General features: G+C 54.0%; 1 protein-coding gene and 1 long non-coding RNA gene across 4 annotated transcripts in view; one reads left to right on the forward strand and one right to left on the reverse strand.

Annotated features, from left to right (window-relative positions):
• Positions 1-26,848, reverse strand: part of EPHB2 (EPH receptor B2) — a 124,417-nt gene that overhangs the window by 41,037 nt on the left and 56,532 nt on the right. For all 3 annotated transcript variants that reach the window (XM_038531659.1, XM_038531658.1, XM_038531657.1), the window contains exons 3-4: positions 3,860-4,015; positions 2,201-2,536 (exon numbers count right to left, since the gene is read on the reverse strand). In XM_038531659.1, coding sequence (XP_038387587.1) covers positions 2,201-2,536; positions 3,860-4,015 — 492 coding nt within the window. The remainder of the gene's footprint in view (positions 1-2,200; positions 2,537-3,859; positions 4,016-26,848) is intronic.
• LOC111093615 lies at positions 11,511-16,162 on the forward strand. Its single transcript, XR_005356034.1, has 4 exons — positions 11,511-11,610; positions 13,969-14,060; positions 14,354-14,531; positions 15,009-16,162. It is a non-coding gene; the product is annotated as an uncharacterized LOC111093615 (long non-coding RNA).

Raw genomic sequence — 26,848 nt, forward strand, 5'->3', positions numbered from 1 at the left:
TTGCTGCTAATAAGCTGAGGCTTCTTGAGTAGGCAGTTCCACCCTCAGGGCTCTCGAATGGGTGCAGAGGAGGTTCCTACAGCTGGGGGAAAGAAGGGGGAAAGAACTCCCATCGCTCCACCCCATGGAGCCTGGGCGGGGCAGAGGGAGGAGTAGGGAGCCCAGGCTCCCCCACCCCAGGGCCTTGTCAAGTTGGAGGCCTCGTAATCTGTTAGGTGTCTCTGCCAACCGCTGTTGGCTTTTGAGAGTTCTCTCAGATTGCTTGCCTTGATTCAACTCCATCCAGACCCCAATCTGAGTGGGGCTGAAATGCACCCATGACCCTGTAAGAACTGCAGACACATGCTCACAAATATGCCCTCTCAACCGCAGCAATACCACAAACATTCACAAACAAAACCACACTCTTTCTCATGCACGAACACACAGATAGGCAGGGCCACATTCAGACATACATACTCGTGCTCAAACACACCCTGTTCCAAGCCCCTCAGATTCAGACACACCCATGCTCATGAATGCATGTATAAATAAGAAGCCACATGGCCACAGAACATGCGATCACAATCATAAACACATGGTCACCCAAGCACATACAGTGAGTGACACACCCACACCACACATCCTCACAAATACACTCGCTCACACGCACCGTCAGACCCTTAGTCAAACTCAAGTTTCCTTGGCCATACCCTGGATTGTGCCCAAGCACAAGAATCTTTTAGACCTAGTAGATTCCTTCCCTTTCCTGCTCTGTGACTCGACTTCTCTGAGCATCATCGGTAAAATGGGGACATGGATGCCTTCTACTCCAGGTGGCCCGGGGCATGCAGTGAGGTCATATATAGACAGTACCCCTCAACTGGGTGGAGCTGGCTGACCCTTCTCCTTCCATGTCCTCGTTCATGCTCTTCCTCATTCTCAAAAGAGATCTCTTTGTATCGCTCCTTTAAACGTCTTATTAGTCCTTTAAGCTGCAGGTCAAATCCTGCGTCCTACAGGAAGCCTTCCCGGACTTCCATCTCTGGATCCCCTGAGAAGTTATTGTGTGGACCCCGCTGGACATCTGAAATATAAGGTGGGTAGCCCATTCACCTTCTCTCCTGGAGCCTGGCCTCCCTTGTCTCTTCCTTGGACAGGGCCCAGACCCCGCTTGCAGCAGAGCTTGGCAAGAGTTGTTGAGTGAATAACTGAGGGGCACACTCAGAATTTTCAATCCACAGGTACCATGAGGTCCTGGAAATCTCACATGGCCCTTGGTTGGGGGGATGAGGCTGGGAAATGTCTCTTGGACCTGGCCATATGGAAGTCACCTGGTGACCCAGGGCACAGTGGTCTTGGTGGAGAGATGGGGCCAGAACCTCAGTGGAGTGGATTGAAGAGGAAATGGTGGTAGTAGTGAGACTTCACTGTTTGGCAACATTTTTGCCATGAAGGAAGCAAGGCAGGAGATGGAGGGTGACATGGGGGTCCCAGAAAGGATTATGAAAGGTGAGCTGAGGGAGAAAAGTTTGCTGGAGCTGGACTGGAGTGGGCTGAAGGTGCCTGTGGAAACTGCTAGATATCTACTGGCTGTCTCCTCACCGCCTGCTGTGAGAGGTTTTGGTTAGGCTGGGAGGGATCACATCTGCCAGCCTCCTTTGTGGCTTGGCAAGGCCACATGACCAGGTTTTCTTCCAGGGGAGTGTGCACAGAAGTGATGAGTGCCAGTCCAGCTTCCCTGGGTCCTCTCTCTCCCACCATCCCTGCAGATGGACATCCCTGTGCCTCAGCTCCCACCACGCACGCAGGCGGGGAGCACGGGGCGGGGTGGGGGGGCGTTGACACAAACGTAAGAACCTGGACCTCCGCATCTCTAAGTGGATCCGCTCTACCCACGAATCTGCATTGCTGACCCCTGGACTCTTCCATGAGACAGGCCTGAAATTCTGTGTTCTTTTAACCACCGAACACTGAGCCTTTTTGTTCCAGCAGCTTCACGCTTACCTTCAACAACACACGTTCACCACGCGACAGCAATTGTTATGAACACCACAGCACCGGAGAGGGAGCGCTTACTCTCCCGGGTGAGTTCAGGCTTGGGAAGGTGGGAGCCAGTCCACGGGGGGTGTGTGTGTGTCTCCGACCAGGGCTGGCAGGATACCCTGCCTGCCCCCCACCCCTCCTGCCCCGACCTGGAGCATGCATTCGAAGTGCTCACCTGCCTGGTTGGTGGTGATGTTCACGGAGGCGAACTGAGGCGAGAAGGGGCTCTGGTCGGTGACGCCATTGACGGCCTGGATCTCGAAGGTGTACTGGGTGTGAGCCAGCAGGTCGCTGATGTAAATGCGCGGCTCAGTCAGGCCCAGCTGGCGGGGCGCGTACTGCACGTTGTCCCCACAGCGGGTGCAGGCGCCCCGGCCCGAGCCGCAGCTCTTGCAGATGATGTTGTAGACCAGGTCCTCGCGGCCCCCTGAATCGCGGGGCGGGGTCCACTCCAGCATGAGGGATGTCTCGTTGACACTGGAGATCACCGCCTGGGGCGCGGAGGGGATGGCTGAGGGTGGGGAGAGGTGTCGGTCAGAGGGGGCTGCGGAGGTTCATTCCCAAGAGACGGCTCTCTGCCCACTGCCCTGGCGCCAGCCCAGGCCCCCAAAGGCTTCCTTCAACTCCTTTCTCCCCTCCATCCACCTGAGAGATGCTTCTAGAATAGAACTCTCATATTGCCGCATATCGGTTTAGCCCTTTCTCCCTGGACTCCAGCCTCCTCGGTGTGTGTTACTAGGGCGAGTCTTTGTGTGTTGGAGACTATAGCCACCCGATTTCTCTTTTCCCTTCCTCTTTCTAAAAGAAACCAATTTTATTCAGGGTGGCAATATGTCCAGCTAGGAGACTAATTTCCCAGCCTCCTGTGCTGAAGGGCTGGCCACTGATATGCTGTAGAAGTTGCTGGCCAACACTTTTTCTTTAAAGGAGACAGCTGGGGGTGCCTGGGTGGCTCAGTGGTTGAGCGTCTGCCTTTGGCTCAGATTGTGATCCCAGAGTCCTGGAATCGAGTCCCACATGAGGCTTCCCACGGGGAGCCTGCTTCCTCCTCTGCCTGTGTCTCTGTCTCTGTGTCTCTCGTGAGTATATAAATAAACTCTTAAAAAAAAAAGAGGAGACAGCTGTAAAATGTCCTTCTGTCCCTTCCCTTCTCCTCTGCCTAGAATGTGTGTGATGGCTGGAGCTTCAGCAGCAATGCTGGACTGTGAAGTGACCCGAAGGCTAGGAACTGCACGCTGAGAATGGCAGAGCAGAGTGAGCCAGCCAGGTCCCAGAGAACTTCCTGGGTTTGCCTATCTTTGGGGTTCTGCTGTGTGAGAGAGTCCATCAGTCCTGTGGTGTAAGCCCCTGGGGTCAGCTCTCTGTTGCTGGCAGCTGGATTCCGTTCTTGCCTGATACAGGGGTTGTAAGATGGCCCTCCCAGCCACTGCTTTCTTAGAGAACCTTGGCCTGAGATTCAGGCGGCCGCTGCCAGGTTAGAACACTGGGCATCGTTGCTGTCACAGACACCACCTGTGTTGGTTCTGTTTCTGCCAAGCCTCCCATTCACCGTCCCTTTGTGAATCGAGACCTTCACTTTATCCTCCATGTGACTAGCGGGAGGAGGTAAGGAGCCAGATGCCAGCTCCACGGTAGCTGCCTGCTGGCAGCACAACTACCCCAGGATGGTTCTTTTCCAACCAGTTTTTCATTTCCCCTCCCACCAGGTAATTGGCTGCTCCCCACTCAGGAAGGGCTGGCTGGAGCCAGGCCGCTGCCCAACCCTTGCTCTGAGCTTTCTGCAGGGGGCCTGGGGACCCGGTGAGGCATCGCTCTGCAGGGGCCCCAAGCGTACTTGTACAGGGCATGTCCAGGGGGTCCAGGTCTGCTCTGTAGTAGCCGTTGCGGCAGACACAGTTGGTCGCCCCTTCTGAGGTGGTCCGGCTGTTGATGGGGCAGTGCGTGCAGGCCTCGTCCCCTTGGTTGGCCTTGAAGGTTCCAGACGGGCACCCTGGTACAGGAGACAAAGAGAGTCGCTGGGGAAACCGGATGAGGTTACAGAGGTTTCAGAGGCCACAAAGCATGGGAAGACCTTGTAGTCTCCTGGAGAGGCCACACAGCATCACGCAGGGGCCATGGAGAGCCACTGTTGGGAAACCCATCTCCTAAGGCTCTTGGGGATCTCTAGGTTCCAACATGGCAGTCCTCTCTGCCCAGAAGGGTCCAGGCTACCTGGTTTCTCATCTCTGAAGCTATCTATGGGCTCACCTGGGGCCCCTAGCAATCCCGCTTCACCGTTTCCAGGTTGGCTGTGCCACAGCTTCTAGGCTCAATCCTGACTTGTTTTGCAAACTCCGAAGGGGTCTGGGGCCAGACCTATATGGCCCAGTCTCACTCACTAATGGCTGGCCGAGCCCTGATTCTTATAACTAGGTTCCTGGCTTCCAGATGATTGAGATGATGACAGTAGACAAGTCCTAGCACAGTGCAGGCCATGCAGAAAGGCAATGTAGTAGAGCAGAAAAGAACACTGTCTTTGGAAGTAGTTAGACCTGGGTTTGAGTCCCAGCTTGGCCTTTTACTGGCTGTATGGCCATAGAAAAATGGCTTAATCATTCCTGAGACTCAGTTTCCCTATTTGTAAAATTATGATTCTGAGACTCATTTCTGAAGGCCACCGGGGGAATTTGGTATAGTGTGTAAGGCACGGGGCAGGAGGCGTGCACAGCACAGGTGCTCGATGAATTGAGCTGTTATTGTAGTAGGTGCTGGATCATTTTATTTCACCAAAGGGAGCCTGCAGTACCAGGGACAGCCTGAGCAGGGAAATGCTTGCACTTGATGGGCAATCAGCAACCTGGCATCTTCCAAGGGTATTGGCCTTCTTCCCTGTGCTGGGGTGGGGGGGACGCTCAGGATTCGGGTTCAGGCCCTGCAGCTCAGGGCTTAGGTTCTACAAGCAATGACCCTCCTGTGTGGACCTGCGTGCAAATCCACCCTACCCTAGGCCTGGGCTGGGCATCGGAAGGCCTGGGGTCCAGGCCCTGCCCCTTTCCTGCCTCCCTTTCTTCTTCTGCTTACTGGGGTTCATAATCCCAGCTCTGCTGTGGAGCCTGGGGAGGGGGAGATCATGCCAGGGGTAAGTGAGAAGGTGGACCGGGAAGAGCTTTGCAACAGGTAGGTTCCCCCCTGGGGTAAAAGGTGGCTAAACAGGACAGGGGAGCTCACCTGGATCACATCCCATGCCTGTGTGTCGTGGGACCGTCGGCAAGCAACCCCACCCCTCAGAGCATCCTTCTCCTCACATGTAAATGGCCAACATACATTTCCCAAAATCATTTTTCTAGCCCCAGTCTTCAAATTTATCCTCCAAGTTAAAATCTTAGGCAACTGCCCTCCCCTAAACCCCTCAACCAGCTCGAGCCTCAGAGATCCCATCCTCCTTGATGCTTACATTACTGGAGTTCAGAAAGATCTGCTCCCTGGTCATAATTATTCATCAAGGGGACCCCTGTCATGCTCTTGGCTCCCTCAGGGTGGGAGCCGTGTCTGATTCACAGCTCCGTCCCCTGTGCCTAGCACAGAACCCAGCACCCAGCACATGCTCCATTCATACTTCTTGAAGTTGCCTTCCAAAGTGGGAAGAGCTTAGGCTTTGGGGATCATGGGATTAGAAGGGCAGGGAAGAATGGTGGTTAGTGTGCAGGCTGCTTGGCAAATCCCCGCTCTACCTCGGGCCGGTCACTAAAGCTATTTCCTTATCTGCAAAATGGGGACAATTGTATCTACCTCCTATAATTATGGTGAGGATGACATTGATTAAATTTAGGTAAAAATGCCTGGAATAATTCCTGGCATTATTGAACTGTATCTGGTTTAAATACCAATCTGCTGGGTGACCTCAGACAAGTAGTTCAACCTCTCTGAGCTCAAGTTTTCTCATTGGTATGAGAGCATCTACCCCAAAAAGTGGCCACGAGGACTCCATGCGATGGACAGTGTCTGGCATAGGGGAGGCGGGGGGTTGTCATTACAGTCTCGGGGCTTGCTGGATAAAACAAGTACTCGGTATATACACCATGGACAATTCCCCCTGGGTTGCTAGAAGGCAGCGCCCTCCCCCTGGGGCCCGAGTTTGCCTGTCTTTTGGAGAGGGCTTTCAGGAGGTGGCAGCCAGCTAACAAACAAGCGGGCTGATGCCACCCTGACCAGGCCCTGCAGGGACCTCAAAGAGCCAGTTCCAGCCTAGTCCTTAAAGAACTGATCAGGCAAGAGCAAAGTCAGGACTTTGATATCACCACCCAGGTCATCGTGACACCACTCGTGTCATCCAAGGAGGATGACAATGAGTGCTCTGGGGAGTTATTAGCACTTCCACTGTACAGATGGGGAAACCAGGACTTCAGAGGGTGAATATGAAACAGCCAACATTTATGGAGTTCTTATGAAATGCTGGCAGCGTGCTAAGGACTTAACCCATAGCAAGTCATCCAGCCCCTACCCAGCCCTCTGATGGAGGGAGTGTTATGACTCCCATTTTCAGATGGGGGCAGGAAGGCACAGAGTCGAAGTAATTTGCCAGGATGTGAGCTTACAGTGGCAGAGCCGAGACTCCATCTCAGGTGGTCTGACTCTAGGGGCTCCCCTAACCACACATGACAGTGCTCCGTGAGTGCTGGACAGGGATTGGCAGCTCCTGTTCTGGGCACCTGCCCAGGGCTCTCGCCACTTTGCTGCACTGGTTTCGGGGTCGCTCTTGCCCTCTCTCTTCTCATTTTCCTCTCAGGCACCAAACTTTTGCTGCAGGCTGGATGAAGAGACAGCCCTGCCATGTTGAGACACTCAGGCTGCAGCTCTGGCTCTAGTTAAGCAGATGACCTCTCTGAGCCTCGGTTTGCTCCCTTGTAGAATGGGGGCACCGGGCTCCTGTGGGGATCTAGGATCATCCTTACAGATGCTGAAAGGCTTTGGTCCCAAGATCAGGACCCTCCCGGCTCCCATTCAGGAAAGAGCCTGCCCTGCTTAGCACACCCCTTCCATCTGCTGGCAATTCCCTGGGTCGGGCTGGTGGGTCCCCCTCCATCTGGGCCACCTTCCTGGCTGCATTCTCTTGTCACTGTGTCCTAGCCCCATCTCAGACTCCCCAGGCTGCCTCCTCCAGAAGCCTTCCCTCATTCGGTGTGCTGCCCGGCCACCCCTCCCTCCTCCCACTGGGCATCTGGGGCTGCTGTATCTATCAGAACCATGCTTCACAAAACCTGCTCTTTTGTCTTCGAAGGTGACATCACCCTCCACCCAGTCACTGGGAACCCTGGATGCCTCCTCCCTACCCTCTTCCCCCGCAGCCAATCACCAGGTCTTCCCCACCCCAGCAGTGCCCCATCCTGGCTCTTCTCTGCTGCCGTCCTTCCCCTGCGAGCATCCAGAAAGCTCTTCCTACCTACACCTTAGCCTTTCATGGCCGCCTGGCCTCCTCCTGCCCATCCTCCACGGCCAGCTTTCTAAAGTCCAAACCTTTCTGTGTCACTTAAAAACCCACAATGGCACACAATGGAATATTATTCAGCCATAAAAAGGAATAAAGTGCAGATATATGCTACAGCATGGATGAACCTTGACAACATTATGTTTATAAAAGAAGCCTGACACAAAAGGCTATATAGCATACGCTTCCATTTATAGAAAAGTGTCCAGAATAGCCATCTATAGAGACACAAGTAGATTAGTGGTTGCCAAGGACTGGAGAGCGCAGAGAACGGGGAGTGACTGCTAATGGGTAATAGGATTTCTTTCTGAGGTGATGGACATGTTCTAGAATTGACTGCGGTGATGGTCGCACAATGCTGTGCATACACTAAAAATCACTGAATTGTACAACATAAATAGCTGAATTCTATGGTATGCGAATTATGTCACCATAAAATTGCTGTGAAAAATATCCACAATAGCTCCCCAAACTCCTCAGGGCCCCCAGAACCGCAGGGCTGGCACCTGCCCATCTCTCCGTGCCTGCCACCCCAAGCCTCGTGCCTGCTGCTCCGCATGGTCAACCACATATGGTGCCTGCCCCAGGCCCACCTCCACATCTCTGGCCTCTGTCCACCCCGCCCTCACTCCCTGCCACTGCCTCCCATTGTCATCAAACTCCTCTTAAAGAGACTTGGTGCAGGTACCACCTCTTCCAGGAAGCCTTCCCTAAGCCACCATTCGGAGTCGAGGTGCCCATTTTAATTACTCACTCAGGAATCTGTAAGCGCCTGGCTGGACTGGAAATTCCCAGCAAGATTCCCGGGTACCCAGTGGGTGGTGGAGGGATGAAGTGATTAGCTGGAAGAGTACCCAGATCAACCACCTTATCTGACATTTGAGGAAACGGAGGCCCGGAGAGGAGCTGACACACATGGCTCTTTGGCAGCAGAGGCAGATTCTGATCGCAGGCGTAGTGTGTGACTGTGGGGTGTGAGGGGCCTCAGCTCCGGTCAGCCCCTCTTCGCCCACAGAGAGATCTGGAACAGCTGCCTGCCCCCAGTACCCTGTGCCCTGGGGACCACGCTACTCTTAGTTTCTCAGCTGGGAAAACATCCAGTCCTGCCAACGTCCAGATTTCATGCACAGAACTGGGAAATGAAGAGATTTGGCAGCTGTCCCTCTGATAGGCGCCCTCTCTGAGCCTCAGTCCCCTCCTCTGGAAAAGGGGCTGATGACACCTGTAAGGTGTGGGTACACTCAGAGTCTCTGAGTGGGTCTCCCTGCCCCACTTTGGCCCCCCTCAATCCCCTCTAGTCCTGGAGAGACCATTAGAATGAATGAGACCCACCACACCCCGTTTATTTTAAGCTCACCCGTGGCTCCCCATGGCCCTGAGAGCCACCCTACACCCAGTCCTGGCCCGGAAGCCCGCCAGGCTGGCTCTGTGGTCTTCCTGACGCTTCTGGAAGACATTGGCAAGAGCGCTGTCCCTGCCTCCCGTGGCTGATCTTCTTCCTCCTTCAGGCCTCCGCTTAAATTCACTTCCTGGAGAGGCTTCCCTGACCACCCCGGCCAGAGGGATCCTCTCACGACACTGTCTCCTCTCCGTGTCCCTCACTGGCCCTTGTCATAAGTGGTAATTATATTAGAAGCCAGCCTATAAACTTGCATGTTGTTTTTTCCCTGCCTTGGAAGTGCCTGCAAAGGGGAAGAGGAACGAGGTTTGTGGCTCTCAATGGGTCTCTAACTCCTGGCAGAGTGGTGGGAGCAGAGCAGATGCTCAGGGCACATATCTGTCCCATGAACGAATATGCCCCTTACAAGGTGTCCTGAGAAAACACGCGGCCAGGGAATGCCACCTTCGTGCCACCATTACCTGCGTGGCTGCTCAGATCCCGCTCCACTTCTCGGCTTCTCTCCCCGTGGGTCATCCCAGGGGCCCGTCCACTACTGTGACAACCCATCCTGCTGTTTTCAGACTGGAAGTCCCAAGTCCCAGGAATGCCCTCAGTCTCTGGTAACCCTATGGCACACTTCTCTGGCCCCACCTGTCACCTCTTTCACCTGCTTGCAGTTCCCTAGATGCCCTGGCTACACACACACACACACACACACACACACAGGTCCCTTTGCCTGAATGCCCCTCTCCCCTTCAACCTTTCCCCTGGGACGGGGGTCTGACGCCTCTGGGAGGCCCATCTCCACTTTCTACAGCAGACACCTTAGACCTCCACTCAGGACACCAGACACACGCTCTGAGCAGTGACGTGCTAACATGGCTGTCTGGGGCGGGGAGGGGGACAGCCCTGATTTGTTGTATTTGCCGACTTCTGTGGCGTAAAGGCTCCCACGAGGGCAAATTTCAAGGTACCAATCTCACATAACTGAACATTGAGTAGGGAAGAAATGTGCATCGTTGGCTCTTATAAGCCAAGCAGACACCTGCTCCATCCTACTATGGACCTAACCCACTGGTTGGTGAACCCTGGTTGGGGTAGGGGCTGGGTCTTTAGTCTCTACATCCCTAGCACCTAATGCAAGGTGTGGTGCATAGTAGGTGCAGAATGAAGGCAGGTCTATCTCCCCGAGCGGACAGTGAGGGGCTCAAGGGTCGGATCGGCTGATAGGCACCCAGAATACACAGCAAGTACCATATAAATGTCAGCTATTATTACTCATCCAGTATGCAAGGACAATCATAATTCCTTTATGATTTTCCATTTATCATGTGCTTTCCGGGTGCCGAGCTCAGTGCAGGTGATTCTCATGGATTCTGTCCTGAAATCTATGTGACTACCCATGGAGGTGGTACCATTATCACCGCACCCCCCCCCCCCCCATTTTACAGATGAGGAAGCTGAGGCCTGGAGGGGGCAAGATGCTGTGTCAAGGTCACACAGCTACTAAATGACAGAGCTGAGGCTTGACTCCAGGTCTTTGTGATTCCAAAGACCTCTTGCCCAGGTATTCCTGGATGTAGAGATTATCAGGTGGCTTGAATGTCAGTACTGGAGACCATTTGTCAGGCCTAAGAGGGGACAGGGCTTGCTGGGCCACTCAGCAAGACAGAGGCAATGCCTGACCCCCAAACACAGGACTGGAGACCAAAGCAGCCAGCCAGGACCCGCCTTCTGCCGATGCCCAGAGCCCTTGGCCAGGCAACTAGAGGCAGGGATGGCAGCAGGCTGGGAGAGGGAGGGAGGATTATGGGGAAACAGATTTTCTCCCCACCTGCCCCCTGGGCTCCGGGGATAGGTGATAATTGACCGAGTGAGCCCTGAGTCAGGCCGAGGCAGGGCTCCATCTGGACCTGGCACGGCGGGGCCGCTAATTGGCACTGGGTGATCCTCGCAGCCTCCCTGGCAGCCCTGCTGCTCTGCTCCTCACTCTCTTCCCAGAGACTCTGGTTTAATCCCCAGACCACTGATGGCACAGCGGGGTCAAATGCTCAGTCAGGCCCAGTGTGCCAAGCCTTGGGGGTGAGGAAGGAGCTTCTCTGCCTTCCTGGGGGTCCTGTGGAGCAGAGGGCTCTGTCTGGACAGAGGCGGGCTCACCGTCTAGCTCCTGGGAACCTGGGCAGGAGGTCTGATGAAAGTAGAGCGTGGAGCTGGCTGCCAGGGCTGAATCCCAGGCCTGCCTCTTGGTAACAGCATGACCAGGGGCAAGGTCCCTGGCTCTCCGTTCCCTTGGCTGTGTAATGGGGACAGTACATTTGTACTGTCTATTTGGTGGGAAGATCACATGAGTTAATCTAGAGAAAACACGTACAGCAGTGCCTGCCTGGTTCACACTGAGCAGGACACAGGTGTCTGCTGTCCTATTTCCATTCATTCTTGGACCACCACCTCGCTATGTGCTAAGCCCTGTGGATACGGAGACAAAGATGTGGACCCTGCCCTCAGGAGCGTGGGTCCAGCTGGAGAGATGTTGAGTTATGAGTTTACTCAATAGGCATGTGGGAAGGCCCTATCCCGTGTCAGGCACTGTGACATTAGACAAAGGCCCAGGCCCCGCCATGACTGAGCAGGGGGCTGGGACCATGACTGAGCAGGGGGCTGGGACATCTTCCTGCAACCGGGCCTGACTGCTGGCCACTGTGAGCAGAGAGGGAGTGGGCTCCAGGCTCAGCAGTGCCAGGTTCAACGGCAGCTGGCTCACTTTCCTGCCCTGGGATCTCCAGGATGTTTTGGCTTTGGGCTGGGGGGAGGAGTTTGGGCGGATGGAGAGTCCGGGGCCCAGGGAGGGAGGCTGGGCTTGGCTGCCCCGGTAGCTCCCTGCCCTCCTTGCTCCGTGAGCCCGGGGCCACTTCCTGCCCACTCCGGCCATGGCTGGGACCATCGCTATGGCCTCTGTCACCTGTGGGACTCTGGCCACGGACAGGCTCGGGCACTCAACCCTGGGTCCCACATTCTCCTTAAATTGTGGATAAACTGATTTGCATATTTTCAGGGCCTTGTGCCTTGAGGATGTCTGAGCTGGGCCTGTGGTACTCCTGTGGTGCAGCGAGAGGAGTCTGGGAGTCTTCCTCACGCAAAGTGGCTTTTGCAATTTTGCATGCCTCCCGCTTTTGCTGCTGAGGTTAAACCAGTGGAGTCAGTGGCCCTGGTCAGAGCTGGGAAGGGTGCCTGGTCCCCTGGGCCATGGGCACAGCCACGCTGGAAGCAGGTGGCAAGCTTCTGGGCTAGAAGGAGCTTCGGAACACTGTGTACCTGCCATGAGCCTGCGGGGTGCTGGGCCAGCAGCTTCCCTCGCTCATAACCTCATTCAGTTCTCACCGTCTCCCTGTGTAGTAGGTGGTGGTGTCTCCATTTTAGGGACGAGGAAACCGGCTCATAGAGCAGAATGCCGTGTCCAAAGTCACTCAGAGCCTGTGCGCCCACAGTCCATGTTCCTTCTAGCTCCTGCCTCCGAGGCCCTCAGTGTTCTAGCTTGACAAAGAGTGTCCCACCCTGCCTTTCTACCTCTTTCCCTCTCCTTCCCTGAGAAGGCCTCCCCTGCCCACCCAGCCTGGCCAGGTCAAGTCCAAGGAGTGCCTCAGGCTCATTCCCCTGCTGTGGTAGCTCCTCCTGGGACCACCCAGGGGATGTCAGTCATCCCGACACCCCCCCTCACCTCCCCCACATGCCCAGGCTACCCCTGCCCGCCCCTGCCGGGTCCCACGCTCTATGGATCCTCGCCAGCAGCTGGCAGGACTACAGAAGTCAGAAGGCAGCAGCAGGAACTGTGTTAACACGTCTCCTCTTTGCCTGAGGGGGGATCCCAGGGCCTCCCAAAGCCGGTCTCCACGCTGGCCATCTGTGGCATCCCTCCTCTGCTCAAGACAAGACCCTTCAATGGCTCCCTTGTGCCTGTGGCAAGCCCAGCCTGCTCTGGCCCTCCCCTCTACGGCCCACCTTGCCAGCACCTCTTAAGCACCTGCCAGCTCTTAGCACCTCCCAGCTGCACCCTGGGCCCCGGTCTCAGTAGACTGCATCCAGCTCCCCCACCAGCTGTGTTCCATCTCCCCACTCCGGGCCTTTGCTCGGCAGTTCCCTCTGCCCTGGTCAGCGCCAGCCTGGCTAACTCCTCTAGATCCTTCCAACCTTGGCTCCACCCAAATCACCTTCTGACCTTCCCCTAGGATGCCACCCCCTACCTGGTTTGGGGCCTCTTGCCTGTGCTCCCGAAGCATCGGCACTTTGCCTCTATTGCTGCATGATTATGTGGCTCTAAGTGTCTACCTCCTGCACTTGGCTGTAAGCCTGGTGCCAGCAGGAACCGTAATGTCTGGAACCTCCCAGACCCAGGGGCTGAGATGTGATGGCCAGGAGGCCTCAGGAAGTGTGTGTGTGTGTGTTGACTGACTGCTTGAGGCTCAGAAATACGGAATCTTATGCTGAAGGTCACTCAGCTAGTGTATGGACTGGAGACTTTGTTCTAGGCCTCTGAGTCCCCCAGACCACGTCGGAGCCCCCAGAGCTCCTCCCTGTGCCCCCAGTAATGGGGTCTCAAGCCATCCCACCTTCATCCTTCTTGGTACCTGGCTTATACCTGTCTCCACCTCCCACCTTTCCACTTGCTCAAGTATGAGCACCATGAGGCAGCTACCATGCCTGTCCTGCTCACTGCCTGCCACAGAGCCTAAATGATGGGCTACAAGGGGGCTGTAGGTGCCTCAGCCCCCAGGCCAGAGTAACCAGAACTTTCATAACCATTGGGTCTTTTGAGGTCTACCCTCTAGTTGTATATGTGTGTGTGTGTGTGTGTAGCAGGGGTGGAACTCACAGTATCTTGTGGATCCAGACCCTGAACCCCACAACCTGCGAAGGCAGGTTTCAGGCCCGGTGCGTCCAGCCTCTGGATCCTATGCTAGGCCCTGGTCCCGCTCTGGCCTGCCTCCCTTCGTGCCATCCCCACGCAGGGGCTGAGAGCTCCCGCACGCCCCGCAGGCAGCCCCATTCCTCCAATTTCCTCCCAATTAATCAAGCTCTGAACTTTTTAATTATCTGCCTGCAGGGTGACTCCCCACTCTGGTGAAGCAATTAAGGACATTTTCAAGTGCTGAGTGGCTGCCGGCAGGCAGCTTTGACCAGGCCCTGATGGAGGAGGTGAGTGGAGGAGCGGCTGGTGACAGGAGGGGTGGACAGGAATGCCCTTGGGCCATGGGGCTGCTGGGAGGCTGTCCCAGGGTCCTGGCCAGGGCCATTCCGGGAATCTGGGCTCACACTGTCCAGGGCCACCCCCCATGTTCGTTCAACGGCCGGGTCTCCGTAGCTAGACTCTGGTTTCACGGATCCCAGACAGTGACTACGTGCCAGGCACTGGGTCAGATGCTTTACAATCTCACTGAATCCTCACCTTGACCCCAGGAGTAGCAAATAGAATTATCTCTGTTTTCCAGGGGAGGAAACAGAGGTTCAATAACATTAGGCCGTTTCAGAGATGCAGCTGGGATTTGAAGGCAGCTCTGAGTTCACAACCACTTCATCTACTGTCTCTGGGAGATTGGCGTGGCCTGTCGGAGTGCCCCGGGTCCCTGAGGAAGGGGACTGGGTCAGGGGAAGACTCTGGAGATGCACGTGAGCTTGAGATATGCTGAAGAACACGGGCTCTCCATGTGCGGGGTGGCTGGTGGCGAAGGGTGCCGCAGGCGGAGGGGACAGCCTGCGCACAGGCGCATGGTGTGTGTGTGTGGGAGCTACAGATAGTTCAGGGTCACTGAGGCATGAAGTTCAAGGCTGGCAGAGGTGGGAGATGAGGCTGGGGAGGCCCGCGGGGTCGGGTCACTGGAAGTCAGGAGAACCTTCACCATCTTCTGGTCCAAGCTCCTCATTTTCTGACCAGAGAATACACAACCCAGAGAGCAACGGTGGCTTGCCTAAAGTCACACAGCCAGTTAGTGGCTGATGGAGACTGGGCTCCAGCCCAGGAATCCCGATACCAGACCGGGGAAGCTCGAGAGGCCGAGGTGTGGTGGCTGTCAAATCACTGCGGTAGCCTCCCGACTGGTTTCCTGGCTCTCACCCTTGCCCTCTTACCTCCCGACTTGCCTCTAGCTGCAATCTGTTCTCAACAAATCAGCCAGAGAGGGATCCTGCGGAACAGGAATCAGCTGTGTGTCGCTCTTCTGCTCAAAGGTCTTCAACAGTTCCCACCTCAAAGTAAAACCCAATAGCCTATAAAGCCCCCTTTACCTCCCTGGTTAAATTTATCCATGATATTTTATCTTTTGTGGTGTAACTGTATCCCCCTCACCTCTCTGAACTCACCTCCTACTGCTTTCCCTCTCGTCTACTGCACTCCAGCTACCCGGACCCCCTGGCTCTCCTGGAGCACATTAGGCCTCCTCTCACCTCAGGGCCTTTGCACGTGCTACTTCTGCTGCTTGGTTCAAGTCCTAGCTCGGCTACTTCTTCATTATGTCCCTCTCTGAGCCTCACATCCCTCTTCTATAATTGGGTTAATGCTGTACACCCCACCTCCCTCTCCAGGCTAACAGGATCCCGATGACAAAGCAGGCAACAGACGAAGCCCTCCCTCCAGCTCTAGGCGATCCCTGCAAGAGGGCTCGTAAAGGTCCTCACTGCGTCCTTGAGAAAACAGGCCCTTTGATGAGCAGTGGGCTCTGGGCCCCCAGACCTTAAGCTGGATCGACACGCTGGAGCCTCCCAGCCTGCAAATCCTTGGGACTTACAGATGCTGGAAAAGCAAGTGTTAAATAATAATCACGATGTGTCGGAGGGGAAGCCGGATGTGTTGGAAAGCTTGACACATCTGGCAGGGCCAGGCCCAAGTCCCCCGGCACATCTGGCTGCTGTATTGACAGGTGGTGCAGTGGGTCACTGAGGAAGGGCCTGGCGGGCCCAGTCCTGGTGCCACAAGCTGGGGGAGGGATTTGGGGGATGATGGCCGGATGTAGCCCGGGAGCATCTCCAACGCTGCCCATGGGCCATAGCCCTCCTGCGGGTCACCTCTGGGCCGTCCACTGTCCCTTGGTGTCTGTGCTCTAAGAGGCCACCTTGGGACCCAGAACCTGGTCTGCCAGATTCCCAAACCCCTGCAACATTGTGTCGGCGCCAGCCACCCCTGCGGGGGCTTGGAGAGTCAGGAAAGCCTCCCTCCCTTCTCCAGCTGGGGGGTGGGGTGGGATGGATTTTCGGGGTCACTTCATGTCGCACTTCCCTTTCTATGAGATCCAGAAATGTGGTCATAGCTCCACCTGAGGGAGCCCCCTGGGCTGAGGCTGGCCTCCCCCCTCCTCCCACCTGCCCTAAGAAAGCCATGGTCATTAATAAAGGACACAATTAGCTGTCAGCGGAGAACATGTCTGGAATTTCTTACCTGCTCTGTGTGCTCGGTTAAGGCAACAAAGCCCGGGACCCCCCAGGGAAGCAGCTACCACACACCTTTCAGGGGCCCCTGCGCCTGGGCCCGGGGCAGGAGGAGCCTGTGACTTTTGCAGCGTGGGCTCCGCAGGCCTGGGCCTGTGCGGGGCAGTTTTTTTTTTTTTTCCTAGGCTAGTGGAGAAAGTGACACAGTGAGAGAGATTTCCTGGCAGAAGTGGTTTTCTTCAACCCAATAGGGCTATACGATTCAATACGGTCCTTTCCCCCTTTCCGTGCCCCCTAGGAGTCTTCAGGGCTAGGAGGACTTTAGAGAAAAGCTAGCTCAGCCTCTCATTTCACACCTCATTTTACAGCTGGGGAAACAGAGGCCCAGGCAGGGGAAGTGACCCTGTTTGCGGTGCAGGGAAATAAATACGCTTCTCTTTCACGCAATTTGGATTTGTAGCCAAAGTCCGAAGGAATGTTTCCAAAGATCCTTCCAGTTGCTCCGCACACGCTGCCCCGTCTGGCTGTGCTGAGGCCGGGGAGGAAGGGCGGTGAATGAGGAAGGCTAGGGCCCTGTTCATGGAGCCGAGGGTCTAGGACAGCGACCGAGGGACACCGACACCATCCACGGTTTGTGATGGGCGTGGAGGTGACCACCAGGGGCTGAGGCAGGTGTACGGGGAGGGGGTCACTTTAGGGAGTGTGGCCTTTCTGAACAGTGGCATTTAAAAAGGCAATCTCGGGGATCCCTAGGTGGCTCAGCGGTTTAGTGCCTGCCTTTGGTCCAGGGTGTGATCCTGGAGTCCCGGGATCAAGTCCCATGTCGGGCTCCCTGCATGGAGCCTGCTTCTCCCTCTGCCTGTGTCTCTGCCTCTCTCTCAGTCTGTGTCTCTCATGAATAAATAAATAAAATATTAAAAAAAAAATAAAAATAAAAAGGCAATCCCTGGGGAGAAGCCCATTTGGCTGAGCAGGAGCAGTATCTACAAAGGTGGTATAAGCTCAGTGCCTCAGTTTCTCATTCAGTGTAATGGAGTAAGAGCTGGGCATTACTGGGCCCTTGGGGCCCGCTTGGGCCCCCTGTCTATGACCCCTACACAGACACTACTATGCCTGGAAGACACTCCCTGCATGGGCACCTCTGTGCTAACAACGCCATGAGATCAGGATTTGTCACCCCATTCTGCAGACGAGAAATGGAGGCTCAGAGTTATACAGGGCCTTTTCCAGGACATTTGGACATTGGGATCCTGGGCCTCCAATACTTGCCTCTCTCTCCGTGACCTTCTGGGTCTTTCCAGAACCACTGCTTTCCCCAGGAACCCACAGTTGGTCTGCTTGAGCTCTGGTGGCCTGTGACTTTAATGCTAATGAATTTCTCACTCAAGAGGTCCTGGCACTTGGTGCCTCAAGTGTAAGGGCTTAGAAACACAAACCAGGGGAGGGGGAGCTTACCCACATTTGCACAGAGGCTCTTGGGCTGGGGGCCTGCAATGGCTCTTTATCCTAGGGGTATGGACACCATCGCCTCCTCCTGCTGGCTTCTGGGGAGCAGGAGTGGGCCTTAGCTAACCCAAGCCATAAATCAAATACACAAGATGTGGCTTGGCAGCCATCCCAGTGAAAAAGATCTGGGGGTTTGAGTTGACCACAAGCCAAAAGCTGCTGAAAAAGCCAATGTGGTCTTAGACCGTAAGAGTAGGAGACTGACAGCCCAGCATCCTCCCTGCAGGGTCAGTCTTGAGTTCCACATTTTACAGAGGTCCAATGAGTGAGAGGGGACAGGCTTCCAGCTTGTTTGGCATCTGCAGCCTTCTCTGGGTTGTGCCTAGAGGTGCTTGGAGTAGGGTCCCAGGTATGAACTGTCTCAGGCAGCATTTTCTAGGCATCTCTCACAGAGTTCCAGAGCCCCATTGACCTGGATCCCTGGGAAGGATGAGTTCTCTCCTAGTCTTACTCAGCCCTTGCCTCCGTGTTCTAGCTCTCCTAGACACCAGAGATGTATGTGTGTGGTTTCACTAGGGCCTGCCCTTGATTTAAGGATGGATTTACTCAATAAAGAAATAAAAATAAAAAAAGAAAGCCCAACAAGTTTTTCCTAAGTAATGACTTTGTGTCCAGTTCTGGGTTGGGCACTCGGCCCAGAGTGGAGTAAGACACAGTCCCTAGCCTTGAAGTCCACTCCGGAAAGGGGAAGAATGAATATGATCGGCTACGGGTATCAAAAAAGGTTTCCCAGAGGAGGGGCTATTTGAAGTGGGTATCAAGGGATGGGTAGGAGTCCATCAGGGCTGGAAGAAATGAAGGACATTTGAGGCAAATGAACAGTGTGTGCAAACGTATAGAGGGGTGAAGGACAAGGTAGGGTGGCTGGAGCACAGGATGTGTGTGGTGGGGGAGAGGTGGGATACAGGGCAAGAATGGTGATCTGGGGTTATACCACTGTGGGCTTTGTGTGCTCAGTGATGGAGTTTGGGGTTTCTTTTTTTTTTTTTTTTTTAAGATTTTATTTATTTATTCATGAGAGACACAGAGAGAGAGGAAGAGACACAGGCAGAGGGAGAAGAAGGTTCCCTGTAGGGAGCCTGATGCAGGGCTCGATTCCAGGACCGGGATCAACCGCTGAGCCACCAGGGCATCCCAGAGTTTGGGGTTTCACTTTCTAAGAGCGAGGAAGCCAGTGGTGGTCTTGTGCTCAGATGGCCAACCTGGTGCAGCGCTTTCCCCCAGCAGCCTCCCAGGCCCCCGCCAACTCACGTCCCAGCCCTGCTGCTCTGGCCTCTGCCCGCCTACCCCCAGTCTCAACTCTTTCCCTGTTTCCTCTCCTTGTTTTCCCCTATTCTTCCCTTCTCCAGCTCTCAAGTCCTTCTTCTCGTGTTGTGACCAGTCTCATTTCTTCCATCTAAAAACGGACTACAAAAATGAATGGAGCTATCAACAACTGTCGACAATGGCAGCCACTGTCCATATGGAGAACCTACTGTGTGCCAGGTGGAGGGCTCCATGTACGTTGTTAGGGCTCCATGCATGATAGTGGTCAGGGGCACAGGCTCTAGAATCAGGGCCCATCTGGCCTTGAGCCCTGGTTCTCCCTACTGACCTCAGGCAAGTTACTCAACATCTCTTTGTGACTCAGCTTCCTCATCTGGAGAATGGGTTCTGCCAATAGGACTTACTTGTGAAGATTTGGAGTTAATACCATAGAGCCTGTTAGTGTCCACCAATAATTCTTTTTCTTATAGTTTAATTTTTAAAAGTAATCTCTGTGCTTAATGTGGGGCTTGAATTCATGACCCCCAAATCAAAGAGTCCCATGCTCCACTGACTGAGCCAGCCAAGCATCCCGAACAACTCTTAGATTAAGTCTATAAGGTAGGTACTACTGATAGTCCATTTATAGAAATAAGTAAGGTTCAGAAAGGATACGTAGCCCAACCCCAGGCAGGGTCAGGGCTGGGAGAGCAGTGGAGCACTACATTTGAGGCCAAAGTTAAGCCCTACTCTATCCCAGGGCCTCACGTCTTCCAGGCTCGTGCCTGGACCGGGCCTAGGAACCCAAAGCTCAACGGGCTCCTGGCCTGGTGGGGAAGATGCCCAAGTAAACAGGCAGTTTCCCCACAGTGTGATTAGTGCCAAGGGATACACAGGGGGAGGAGATGCTGGGCTTGGGAGCCCAGAGGAGGGGACCTTCCCATTGTTTCCTGGAGGTGATAATGCTAGAATTTTCGACGAAGGAGGACAAGACAAAAGAATGAAAGGAGGAGCGTGCTGGGCAGAGGAACAGTCTGCGCAAAAGCTTGAAGATGAGAAACTGTACAGGAAGACTAAGGACCTGCCGCTGGCACCCTGAGTCTGTGCGTGCAGGGGTGCAGGGTGTGAGGCTGGACAGACGAGCAGGGGTGGGCCGCAACAAGCCCCCCGCCCAGCACTGGGGGGTGTATCCATGTCTCCATGACCACCTGCAGGCCAGGTAGCTCTGGGCATGGCATGGGGATTTGTCAACCTGCAGAGAATCGGGAAGAAGCTTGCCCAGTCCTTGGACTGGAACACTCTTGGATCATAAAGAATGGGGCAGGGATCTACGGATCCTAGCCCCCTCTGCAGGGCTCCTTCCAACTTCCCTGGGGGTAGATGGCTTCTTAAAAAGTTATTTTAAAAACATCCTGTCCCCAAAGCTTATGGAAATCCTACATCTCAGTTTTAAAGGGTCAAAAGTTGAAAATTATGAGCCAACATCAAGATTTACAGAAAAAAATGATCTCTGGCAACAGCTAGAAATACTTCATGACAAATTGCCCAGACACGGTTGTTTTAGAGTGATCACCTTTAAATGATGCTTCCACCTTCTCCTAAATGTGTCATTTATTTGAACAGCGTGTTTATAGGACCGGGGGCTGCTCTTCCCAGCTTGCACTTTGGATTTTTAAAGAGGAGGAAACTGGGAGGGAGAGAGACAGAGGAAGAGAGAGAGAGACAGAGAGACAGAGAGAGAGAGAGAGAGAGAGAACACAAGAGAGACATCAAGGCGGAGGATGATGACAAACCTCTAATCTTATAAACTATTCTTATCTCAGTCTTTATAAAAATGGGGAGGCCTGGTTGTCTCTGAAAGCTCATAAACTTGACAAACACTTAGCTCTAGCACCCATAGGGAAGGACTCCAATCCTTGAAAAAAACCAGAGACATAAAGCGGAGAGGCAACTTCTGGTGAAGGGCAGCCTGCAGAGATAGCCCACGCTGTCACCAAGTGAGGGCTTGAGAGCACAGCTTCCCGGCTTACTTTCTCTGACCTCACAGCAGCCCTGTTGGACCGAGTCTCCCTGGTTACAAGAGAGGCCAGAACGACTATTTTAACATTTGTAATCTTCTGATAAATAACAGCTCACACGTAGAGCTTACTCTGGGCCAGGCACTGTTTTAAGTGCCTTATATGGATTAATTCATACGATCTTAAATTATAGTATAATTATCCTCATTTACAGGGGATATAGGCACAGGGCGGTAAGTCACTTGCTCAACATCACCGATTCACTGAGTGGTGACGCAGAGATTTAAGCTGAGGTGGGAGCCCTGTGGCCCCCCCTTACCTGCTGCTTGCTCACCACTTGAGAGGCTGGGTTCCAGGCTGGGTGGGGGCTTTACTCAGCTCTGTGTTCTCTTCTCGCCTCTCGAGACAACATCCTGATGAACTTCTGGCCCTGATTTACAGCCGAGGAATCCACGGATCCAGGCTGCAGGCTTTGTTTACTTGCCTGGGCTTGGGGTCCTTTTCTCAACCTGAGGGATCTGGAGCCCTGCCCGGCTTTGTCTCCTCAGGCAGGACAGTGCAGTGGTTAGGGCCCGGGTTTGACTCAGCTTCAACACTTCCAGGCTGGGTGACCTTGGTGAGTCCCATAAGCTCTCTGTGCCTTAGCTTTCTCACCTGCAAAATGGGGACAAGAAAGCTATCTCCCTCCTAAGGTTGTCGAGAAGATGTTAGCACATGAGGCATTTAGAGTGTTGCCACACATGCAGTAAGTGCTCAGTAAATGTTAGGTGTTGTTTTCCTGTCCTCTTCTCCCTGAGGGTGTGCTCTGTGCCCTGGACCCTGCTGTCGAACCACATAGCCTCCGCCCTGTCCTAAAGCCCCTTACATTACAGACGGCTACCTGGCTGGGTCCTGCCATCCCTGTCGCTATCAAGAAGGCCGCATGTGTGGGATCCCTGGGTGGTGCAGCGGTTTGGCGCCTGCCTTTGGCCCAGGGCGCAATCCTGGAGACCCGGGATCGAATCCCACGTCGGGCTCCCAGTGCATGGAGCCTGCTTCTCCCTCTGCCTGTGTCTCTGCCTCTCTCTCTCTCTCTCTGTGACTATCATAAATAAATAAAAATTAAAAAAAAAAAAAAAAAAGAAGGCCGCATGTGAGTTCAAATCCCAGCCCCACCTCTTCCTGGCCAAGGCCCTTAGGCACCTGGGCACATCTCTCTGAATCTCTGCTATCTGTAAAACAGAGGTAATAACACCTGTTTTAATAACACAGCAGTAAGAGTAGAGAGTTAGACTCAGACAGATCCAGGTCTCTGCTTCTTACTATCTGCATATGACCTTGGGACAGTTGCTTGAACTCCCGGGGCCTCAGTTTCCTCAGCTGCAAAGTGGGGACATGCCCCTGCAGGGTTTTAAGTGTGCGGACAAAATGAAGTTACAGCTGGATGAGGCCATGGGCCTGGCAGGGTTTCTCAAGTGGCTGATGGTGTTAACCATGCAGGTCTCCTGCACGGATCATTCATTCGACAGACCCGAAGCCCTACTATGTGCTACAGCCACTGCTCTGGCTGCTGGGAACAGAGCAGCAAACAAGACAAGCTAGTTCCCTCCTCGTAGAGCTTCTAATCAAGTGAGGAAGAGGGACAATCGACAGCAAATCAATACAGAGTGACACGCTAGAGAGTCTCTCTAGAGTCCCCTAGGGGGGACTCTTCTTGCTGGGGTGGTACGGGAGGGCTTCTCTCAGGAGGGGACACATGAGCGGAGGCGCCAAGACTGAGATCTGGTGGTGGGGAGCGCACAGGGAAGAGGATTCCAGGCAGAGGGAACAGCACGTGCAAAGGCCCTTCTTCAAGGGGGACTTAAAAAGGCCTTTGTGTGAAGAGCCTCCAGGATGCCTGTGTGGCTGGAAGGGGTGAGCAAGGGGCAGAGTGGGAGGAGGAAGCCGAGCCACGGGAGCTGGAGCTTGACTCTAAGTCCACGGGAAGCCCCTGGAGGGTTCTGGGCAGGGCTGTGAGGTGACCTGGGATTTGAACAGGTCCCCGTCTGCTGTGTGGAGAGGGGGCCACGCGGAGAGCCCCGGTGGGAAGGCTGTGCCACGGTCCGAGCAGAGGGGACGGTGGGTGGACAGGGTGATGACAGTGAGTGTGGAGAAGTGGTCGGGTTTAATGAGGACCTGTGACCACCTCTCCTGCCCACGGTCACACCCCATGTGGACAAGAGGGGTGCGGGGTGAGATGCTGCGCTCCGCTTCGCCATGTGAGCAGGGCCTCCTCCCCAAGGACTCAGTCAGCGGGCTGGCTGCCCAGCGAGGGCCAGTAATGAGGCTTCTGGGACAGGCGCCCGGGGGGCTGGCGGCGCCTCTCCTCTCCAGGCCGCGGGGCGCCCATGGCCATGCTGCTCCTTGGCAGACAGTTGAAAGGGAAGAAAGCTGCTCCCGGCAGTTCCTTGGCCCATTTTAAGGGTCCTCCTGTTGCCTCTCACTCAACCCCAGGCATGTGGCTCCCCAGGCTGCCCCGAAGTCACACAGGACCCCTGCTCCAGGTCCTTAGATCTCGCCCACCTCCCAGCGCCTGCCCTCTGCCCCCTGCTGCGCCTTGTTCCCTTCAACTCAGCTCACACTGAGAGGCCAAGGACGCCTCTTTGCCAGGGAATCAAAATGTTACACTGGCTGTACCCTGTGTGCATTCAAACAGGACCCCTCCTGGAGGCAGCAGGCCTCCATCCCAGGAGTTCATCAAACGGTGGACATTTCAGGCATGGTGACAGGTAGGGGAGGGGTGACCTTGCGTCTGAAGGTTCCCAAGGGGACCTATGGTTCCCTGCTGCTCCCACCTTCAAGACTGACCCACCTGCTCCTGAAACCAGCCTGTGAATCACAGCTTTCCAGAACAACCCCACCTCCTCCTTCTGTGTTTCCTGAGCGAGGCCACGGGTGAGCCCCTGGTGCCGAGGAGGAACACAAGACTCAGAGGGGGAAGTGACTGTCCGAGGTCACACGGATGGTGGTGGCAGGAGTGGGCCAAGACCTCCCCCTCCGGCTCTGAATCGAGTCTGGTCTCCGTGGCACGAGGCCCTCTGCCAGTCAGGTTCCCTCCTGCTCTCCAAAGACTGACGTGACAGGAGGAGGCCCTGGTTAGGATCAGAGGAGTAAGTGACAAGGCCACTCACGGGTGATGACAGACAGGAATGGGTAGCAGAGCTTTAAGTGAGCTTTAAAACTGATGATGACATTCACTTCGCTGTGACATGGCCATCCTAGATGATTTGGGCTCTAACCCACTGCCCTTTGTCTACCAATTAACAGCATGACGAGAGCCTGCCGCAGCGCTCTAACGGCGGGTGGTGTGCAGATTCATTCATTCAGCTGTTCATTCATTCACTCCATAGTGATTGAGAACCTGCCATGTGGCGGGCACCTCGATGGATAGAAAGATGCCGGACATAATCCCGGCTCTTGAGTGCTCCTACCTAGTACAACAGCTTGCTCTTTCCTTTCCTTTTTTTTTTTTTTTTTTAAGATTTTATTTATTTATTCATAAGAGACACAGAGAAAGAGGCAGAGACACAGGCAGAGGGAGTAGCAGGTTCCATGCAGGGAGACCAACGTGGGACTCGAACCCAGGGTCTCTAGGATCACACCCCGGGCCTAAGGCAGATGCTAAACTGCTGAGCCACCCAGGGATCTCTTCCCTTTCCCTTTCCCTTTCCCTTCCCTTCCTTTCCTTTCCCTCTTTCCCCCTCTTCCTTCCTTCTTTTTTCTTTCTTTCTTTTCTTCCTTCCTTCCTTCTTTCTTAGATTTTATTTATTTGAGAGAGTGAGAGAATGAATGAATGCACAAATGGTGGAGGGGAGGGCAGAGGGAGAGGAAGAAGCAGATTCCCCTTTAAGCAGGGAACCTGATGCAAGGCTCCATCCCAGGACCCCAGGTTCATGACCTGAACCGAAGACAGACACCTAACCAACTGAGCCACCCAGGCTCCCCCACAGCTCTGATTCTTCCACTGGGCTGGGAGCTTCCCAAATGGTTAAGAATGTGGCCTTAGGAGTCAGAACATGCCCTGGCTGTGTGACCTTGGGCAACCTGCTTTATCTTTCTGTGTCTCAGTTCACCCATATGAGAAATGGAGATGGTAACAAGGCCTACCACATAAGGCCGTTGTGGGGGTTAAATGAGTAAAGTGCTTAGAACAATGTGTCTGCACAAAGTGCTTAGCTCTGTCCTTCCATGTTCTCAAGGGCTTGTAGGGTTTCCCGACCAAGGTCTTACTGTCCTGATGGGAATCACTGAATTCTATTTCTAACAATGGTTACAAATAACAATTTCAGGCATCCTCCTTTTTTTTTTTTTTTTTTTTTTTTTAAGGATCCTAACAGAAAGCATGCAAAATTCATTTGTCAGGATCTATCTGCTGAGAGTACCTTTGCACCTGAGTTTAAACAGTCATCATTATCCCTTCAATAAATATATTTTTAAAATACCAAGCAATATTCTAAGGGCTTAGCAGCATCATCTTATTGAGTCCTAACGATATCCCTGTGAGGTTGGCACTATCTCCCCCATTTTGCAAAGGAGAAAACAGGCTTAGAGAGGCTCCATGACCATCCATCCATCCATCCATCCATCCATCCATCCATCCATCCACCTACCCAGACACCCAGCCATCCACCCATCCAACCATCCATTCAAGATTTATTGAGTACCCATAATGAACCAGGTAAGCACTGTGCCAGTGCTAGTCTCAAGTCCCAACTAGTAAGAAATGAGACACATCTCTTTCCTATCAGGACTTCCGGTCTAGCCTGGGAAGACCTACCTTTGTTAAATAATGAGCAGTATGATGAGGGCTGCAAGTACAGGAGCGCATGGGTGAGTTGAATAGGGCCTGATGGTATATGTTGTTAGGTTTCAGCCTAACTAGGAAAGCAACCTAGGAAATTCCCCTTCTCCCCCTAAGTCACTCCTCCTAAGCCCCATCTTTGCCCCATCAACATTGCAACATTTATCAACATTGCAAACTCCTATTCACCGGGGTCGGTGGCTCCTCCTGTAACACCTTCTTGTCACCTCCTCGGCCACAGATGTCATTGATCCCCAAGGAAGACCAATGTATCTGGACTCTCTACTGGACCTCATGTTTGTCATGTGTTTGGGCTGAGTGCTGACTGCAATGTCCCCACTTTTGGAAGTCTTCCTCAATCACCACCCAGTCCCCCAACCCTGGCCCTGAGCCATCAGGTTGCTCTCTTCTCTCCGTTCCCACAGAAACGTGTGTGTAGCTCCAGCTGTCCCCCTATAATTATTTCCCTTCGACTTTCTTCTGCACCAGACTATGAGCCTGTAAGCAGGCCCTGCTCGTCTTTGAGTCTGGCACAAAGCTCAGTATGTGGTGGGGACTCGATACCAGCTGGTTTCAGGAATAAATGGAATGGCAGAGTGGGTGAGAAAATCTAGGTCGGAGTCCCTACGTGGATGATTCTAGTCAAAGGCCTCACTAGTGAGAGATGAGGATTCAGGATTTGTATGCAAATGGTTTCGTTTTATGCTCCAACTTCAACCCCTTGCTCGGGAGCTGCCTAATATTGTGTTGAGAAGGATCCTAAAGTAGTGCTGGAATTAGCGGGTCTTCCCGAGTACAATGCCTGATCCTCAACGTCTGGCTTGGAATCAGGGAGAAATGGCAACGGGCGCTTCTCATTTCTGATATCCTGGGAAAGCAGTTTTCCTTTGTAAGGCTTTGTTTTTTCCCATCTGTGAAACACAGAGACTAGACTCAATTACATCTTATACTGTAGGATCTGAGCCCTGCATCTCTTC

The sequence above is a fragment of the Canis lupus genome, chromosome 2 (genome assembly GCF_011100685.1).
Source record: "Canis lupus familiaris isolate Mischka breed German Shepherd chromosome 2, alternate assembly UU_Cfam_GSD_1.0, whole genome shotgun sequence".
NCBI lineage: Eukaryota > Metazoa > Chordata > Mammalia > Carnivora > Canidae > Canis > Canis lupus.